Below are 7,006 nucleotides of genomic sequence, written 5' to 3' on the forward strand. Positions count from 1 at the left end.
CTGCTGTTCCAGCCATCCCTACCTTTGCCACCCCCTTTCCTTCGCTGCCATCATCTAGAAAACAACAAGCTTGCTGTTTTTCTGCTCTTTCAGCAGCCTGCTGTCCCTACCAATTCACTTTGCTGACCACTACCACCTCTGGATCTAATCCTAGGGTGAATTTGTGTTGTTGTTTGTTGCAATTTCAGATTTATGTTTGTTTGTTGTAATTTTCTATTGGAAGTTGGTAATAATATTTATTTTTTCATTGTTATTTGGTTTAATAAGTTGGTTTGATCAAATTATTAAAAGGTGTGAACGATTTAGATATCTTGGGTCCGTTGTCCAAAGCGATGGTGATATAGATGGGGATGTTAATAGTAGAATTCAAGTTGGTTGGTTGAAGTGGAGGAATGCTTCGGGCCTTTTGTGTGATAGAAAAGTACCGCTAAGACTGAAAGGAAAATTTTATAAGACGGTGGTGAGACCTGCAATGCTCTATGGCGTTGAATGTTGGCCTTTAAAAGAGAAGCATAATAATAAGTTAAGTGTTGCCGAGATGAGAATGATTAGGTGGATGAGTGGCTTTACACTTAGAGACAAAATGCGGAATGAATATATTCGTGATAGGGTTGGTGTAGCTCCTGTGACAGACAAAATTAGAGAAAGTCGTCTTAGATGGTTTGGTCATATTAAACGTCAACCATTAGATGATCCGATTAGGAGAGTAGATGTTTTAAATTCGACTTGTGTTAAGAAAGGCAGAGGTAGACCTAGGAAGACTTGGGCTTATTGTATTAAAAATGATCTTAATTTACTAGAACTTAATGAAAATATGTCACTAAATAGGACGCAATGGAGAAAAAGGATTCATGTAGCCGACCCCACGTAGTGGGATTAAGGCTTTGTTGTTGTTGTTGTTGTAATCCTCCAATCTAATAGAAAAAATTGATTTAAATCTCGAATCTATACGAGCTCCAACGATCACTGAGCACGTTTGAGCTTCAAACGGAATAATCACAACTATCAATCCTAGCAGTTAGATAAATCAGAAGGGAAAGCGAGGAGTTTACCCTGAGCTTTATCCCGTAGAACGCAGAGAGTTTGTCCCATGGTGACGACAATTAAAAACCTACGACCCTATTTCTTCACCTCTCCGAAATCGACGAAACCCTAGAACATTGCTGGTGGGAAGGCGGATTTAAAGAGCAGAGCTGGAAGAATCGAAGATGCCTGCCATTGTGGTCTTCAACGTTTGCGTCGCTGGTGAGAGAGGTATTGAGTGCGATAAACATCGATGCTGCGATACCTTTTCCTTCCTTCCCTTCTCCACAATTACATACCCCGCTAAGAATGGGCGGGAAATTTGGCTGGGCCGATCTGACCCGACTTGCTCAACGCGTGTTTCTGTCAAATCCGGCCTGAACCTAAAATCTCCAAATAAAATTTTATACCCTGCTCAGAACAAATATTCCGTCCGCACTTCGCGCACGTACAGATATGTCCAGAATCTAACAAAATCATGTCAGATGATTGCGACAGAAAAATTAAAAAAAAAATTTGTTGTAGCATAAGAGAATATTTCCCTATATTATTCTGCATTATTCAGTTGTTATTGTGGTAGTATTCATATATTATTGTGTTCTAAGAATATTTTCGGTGTTATAATAACACAATAACACATTAATACTATCACAATAACACGTGAATAACGTGGAATAACACGGGATGAACATTCTCCAGTGTTACCGGGCCGGATCACAAGAAAACGAGTTTTTTTTTGTCAGCTCCACATGGAGGTGATTCATTGGACTCCGGACATGTCTCTACGTCCGGAGCCCGGATGTAATAATTTGCATATATGTAATTAAACTTATGTGATACAAATAATTAAGTGGTATAAATGTAAAAATAATTTTTTGATGAGATATTTAAATATATAAGAATTGGCTCTTATCTATGTAAAACCTAAATCAAGCACTCTTTTTTTCTCTCTTTTCTTTTTTTTTTTACCAAAAAAAAATACAATCGATAACTCATAAAAATAATCTCCACACAAAAAAGTAAAACGACAAACCCTACAAAGCAACCAGATACAAAAGCAAATAAAAGTGACTAAGAAAAATGAAATATGAAGTCACAAATCCAAAAGCAAATGCAATAAATCAGTAAATCAGAGAATCCAAAACCCTAAAGAGAGACATAATAGCACATTCAAAAGAACAACGACACCAAAACAATTCCATTGAGTAGAATGAGTAGAGAGATATCATATAGTTGATCTGATAGCATATTTATATTCAAAAGTCTCCAATTCGAGTACAGGCAGTCAATATCGATCGACACCAACTCAAATCCAAAATCAACACCATAATTCACACTAGAAAACAGCTCAATACAGCTCCACAGCAAAAAAAAGATAGATCTGTGAAATCTAACTTCACCAAACAACACCGAAAGGGATTCCTAAAGCTTCCATGTTAGATGTTATAACAACTAAGATGAGGTGTGCTAAAAGAAAACAACAACCAAACCAAATTCAAGGAAGTTGAAGCAAAAGTAGATCAAAATAAATAGACATCAATAAACAATACCAAACAAAATCAAGATCACAACAACAAAAAAATAAAAACCAAAATAAAATGAAGAACCACTCACCAGTAAAAGAAGCACAAGAGGAAAATACAAAAGGATAAGATATTGAGCTCCGATAAACTTTTCTGATGAAAAAAATATTAAAAGATCACCCAAGTGTTATAAATATTTTGTTGATCTCACTTTTGGTTGAGGTTTAGTGTTGCTTCTTTGGTAGTCTAAGGTCAAGTCATAGGACTTTCATGTTGACTATTCCTAGAAAATTAGAAAATGAACCCTCACCATTAATTAGAATAAACTCTTCCTTCCTCAACTTGAAGTTCCATATATTGATCCTAACCTTTAGCACTTAATAGGTGGGGGTCAGTATGGAGAATCTCAAGGAGAGTCCCCATAGGATTGCTTGACCTTATGACTGACCCTAGGTGTTGGTCTGGAGCTAGTTTACTCACTTACACTCACTACCTTCTATATTCACTTACAGCCTTAAACCTTAATTGTTGACTTTGATCCTTTGATCTTTTGGGAGACTCATATAGATGCTCCCCTAAACTCACTAGCCCTAGGCTAGGGTTTAGCTAAGACCAATACATAGAGGAACCAAATGTGGATTTCATTGGTCCATGGTTCATACATAGTGGTTGGCACCCCAATTCTACCAAAAAAATCCAACTTGACCTCTTGCCCCAAATCCACCCAAACTACCTAAATACCCTTGAAACCCTAAATTTGACCAAAATTCTCAATTTCACTCAAGATACCCAAATTTGTTCAAAAATCATTTCAAACCATTTGAAATTACCAAAATTGCATAAATTACCAAAATACCATCAAATTTGCCAAACTTACAAAAATACCCTTGGCTCCCCAAACTTTCACAAAACATCCAAAATCGCTTCAAATATCTTCAAAACCAATTTGGACCTTTCAATTGAACCCAATTTGGCCAATTTTACCATTTTGACCAAAACCCCCAAATTGCTTTTAAAGACCCAATTTCCTCAAATTCACCTCTCAAATTCACCTCAAATCCAATTTCCTCAAATTCACCTCAAATGTCCTTCAATTTGGCCCTAATTCCCATCAATTTCAATCTTAAACTCAAATTAATATTTCATATGATCAATCCAAACCAAATCCAAGCCTAATTGACCCATGCATTGAGCTCAATTTTGATCCAAAGCAAAATCCCCAATTTTGGCCCTATGACTTAATCTTACCTAATTGAACCATATGATCCCCTCAATTGCTCCAATTTGAATCCTAAATTCTTTCTAAAAATTCTACACATCAAATTGGATCTTCAATTGGCCTTGGTCAAACCTCAATTTCAACCCACATTCAAAATCCCTAAATTTCCCAATTTAGTTATTTCTCCAAATGTCACCAAATTGAATGCCCAATACCTAAAACTGACACCCAATTAATGTTGAGAACTCTTCATAACATCCCCCTAGACCATTTTGAACCCTTAATTTGGACTTAGCCCAACTCAAGCCTAACCTAAACCCAAGTTTAACCAGACATCTCCAAATTGATCAAATGCCCAAATTCCTTCAAATTGAACCTCCAAATCAGCTCATAATCACTTCAAATCTTTTCTAAAATCAATATGACAATTAAATATACAATTAAGCTTAACATCATAGATAGCCTAACCCAAACTCAAATTTTAGTCATTTTGACCCAAATTTAACCCATGCACCAAAATTGACGTAGTCATGCTAAAGTCACCAAATTAATGTCACCACAACCACTAAACACACTCAATTGACCAGGCTAAATCTACTTAAACCACTCAAGTGAGCTATGGACCAAGGGTCCCCTAATTTATGTGATCATATCTCATTTTTGGGCCTTAACCAAAATATCTCCCCCATCAGCACTTGTCATTAAGGGTTAACCATAATTAACCCTCTGCCTGGCTCACCTGACCACTTGGCCACCACCCCTGGCCCTGTCAACAGACCTAGTGGCTAGAAAACTCTAAAACCGACAGCCAGCACCCCTAAATCAAACTCAATTTCAACTCTAGAGGCCAACTCATCCTAATAGCTCCTTAGAGCTCCTCAGCCCTCCACCTAAGCACCATTTTGCACCCATCAATTAGTCCTGGTGACCAGCCCGAACTCCTCTATTTAATCAGCCCCTCCATGGCCAAAGAGAGAAGAGTTATGACCAAAGAAAAATATGTTGAGATTTTCATACCTATTTTATACTATTTTTGATGATATTGCACTTTAAAGAAAGGTATTTTTGATGTTTTGTTGCAGGAATGATAAATTATGGTCAATGGAGCAAAAAGATGCAAAATGTAGCGAATTTGGAGCGAAAATGACCAAAATGTGGAGATTTGAACTAGGGCACCAACGGCGCCATCGACGCTGCCGACGCAAGCTTTTCCCAAGGCTACAGGACAAAATTCTCCAGAAGCCTGCCGGAGAGATCGACGGTTATGTATACTTGTGCATTGGATAAGACCAGATTTTGGAGCGGTGCTTAAGCAACTCTTGGGAAAACTCATCCACATCATTAAAGGGAAGATTTTGTCCGAAAATAGGAGAGTCTAGAGGAGGTGGAGAGAGCTCTAGAGTTCCTGAAGGTTAGAAAGGTTCCATTAGAGTGTGAAAATTGTGAGGAATTCTTCCAGAGATTGTAAGAGTAGAGAGAAAGTAAGAGATTTCTTCCTCCTTGCTATTTCGAAGAGGAGTTTTGTGTGCTGTAAAGAAAAGAAGAGATTCAGAGGAACTTCGAGGAGTTTTCTTGGGGAGAAATTACAGATAAATTTATTTATTAGTTGTAGTTTGTATGACTTTGAATTTATATATGAATTCTGAGTTTTGTTGCATTTTCCCCATGAGATCTGAGTAGTTTTCTCTGTCTTTATCCTTATCTCGAGATTTGTGAAATGATGATTTGAATTGGTAAAGCCATGAAAATGCTTAAGAAATTGTGATGATCTTTTCACTTCGATCTTAATTTACTTTCAATCTGGTCAATTGATTTTAACAGGCATAGAATTGGAGATTTTAGAGTGACAGACTAAAATCCCCAATTTAGTCCTATCGTTTGGGTGCTGTAGTGTAGATGTTAGTCCTCAGGCGAAGGGAACGTGGGAACTCCGAACTGAGAGCCGGTATCCTCCCAACCTAGCTGCAGAATCAATAAACAAGCGTAGGATTATTCATTGTTCTTTATGCCTGGACCAAAGGGTAAAGAATAGGTGTGCTCCTATTTGGCACAATACAAACTGAATTGATTCACTTTATCCATTCACTATAATTTCTTGACAAAGAGAAGGATGCTTTCTTATATATTCAATATCACATTAAAAATCTCATTAGTATAATTAGTTGTTTAAGAGTTATTAAAATTACGTATTTATTTCAATTTATTAGTACAGATAAGCAAATTGAACTTCGTTGTTGTAATTGAAGTATTGCTTTTTATAAAATCTTAGTCCGTAGTTCTAACTTCTCCCTGTGGGATCGATATCTAGGACTTCATTAGAGCCCTATATTACTTGAGTGATACGTATGCTTGCGTTGACAAATTCGACTTTAACATTATTGAATATTATATTTACACATCTTTATCAAATCAAACACATATATAAAGTCGCAGTCAAGTTTTTGGGTGTTGTTGCTGGAATTTAAATCTTCTAATAGCGCCATCAAATTCTTATATTTGTCAATTTACAAAAAGTCGGTCAAGTCTTTTGGTTTTTTGCACCGTTGTCGGGGAGTATAAGAGTAACGGACAAATTAGAATTATTAGAAAGTTTTTACTTAAATTGTAACTTAATTTTATATTTAGTTAATTACATTACAATGTACTAATTTCAAATTGTATGCATAAATTTAGACCTGGAAATCTTATACCTTACGATTCAGAATTAGAACGCACTGTTAGAAAGATTAGAAGATAAAGAAGAGAACCTAGAAATTGTGATACAATGGAAAAAAAATTGAACAATCAATGAATAGAAAATGAACACCAACCTAGACCCCTAAGAGATTATACAAATCCTACAGCAGATGAAATTCACTTATCTATCCAAAATCCTGATGTAGTTGCTAATTCATTTGAGCTTAAACCTGCTTTTATCCAAATAGTACAAAACAATCAATTCAGGGTACACCAAATGAAGATCCTAATTTACACCTCGCTAGTTTTTTAGAACTATGTGCTACTTTTAAATATGACAGAGTCTCAAACGGTGTTGTTAGACTTATACTTTTTCCTTTTTCACTGAGGGATAAGGCTAAGATGTGGTTAAACTCATTAGCACCTGGATCTATTAGAACTTGGGGAGAACTGTCACAGAAATTTCTATCCAAATATTTCCCTCTATCCAAAACTGCTAAACTAAGAAATGACATAACATCGTTATGTCAGATTGATGGAGAGTCAATATATGAAGCTTGGGAGA

At 36.3% G+C, this 7,006-nt stretch overlaps 1 protein-coding gene across 1 annotated transcript in view; it reads right to left on the reverse strand.

The window, feature by feature from the left end:
- Positions 1-1,380, reverse strand: part of LOC110021963 — an 11,288-nt gene extending 9,908 nt beyond the window's left edge. The window contains exon 1 of the mRNA XM_020720703.1: positions 1,053-1,380. Within this exon, the coding sequence (XP_020576362.1) occupies positions 1,053-1,092 (40 nt within the window). The 5' untranslated portion in view covers positions 1,093-1,380. The remainder of the gene's footprint in view (positions 1-1,052) is intronic.
- Between the last annotated feature and the right edge of the window lie 5,626 nt (positions 1,381-7,006).

The sequence above is a fragment of the Phalaenopsis equestris genome, unplaced genomic scaffold, assembly GCF_001263595.1.
Source record: "Phalaenopsis equestris unplaced genomic scaffold, ASM126359v1 Scaffold000154, whole genome shotgun sequence".
In the NCBI taxonomy this organism is placed as follows: Eukaryota; Viridiplantae; Streptophyta; class Magnoliopsida; order Asparagales; family Orchidaceae; genus Phalaenopsis; species Phalaenopsis equestris.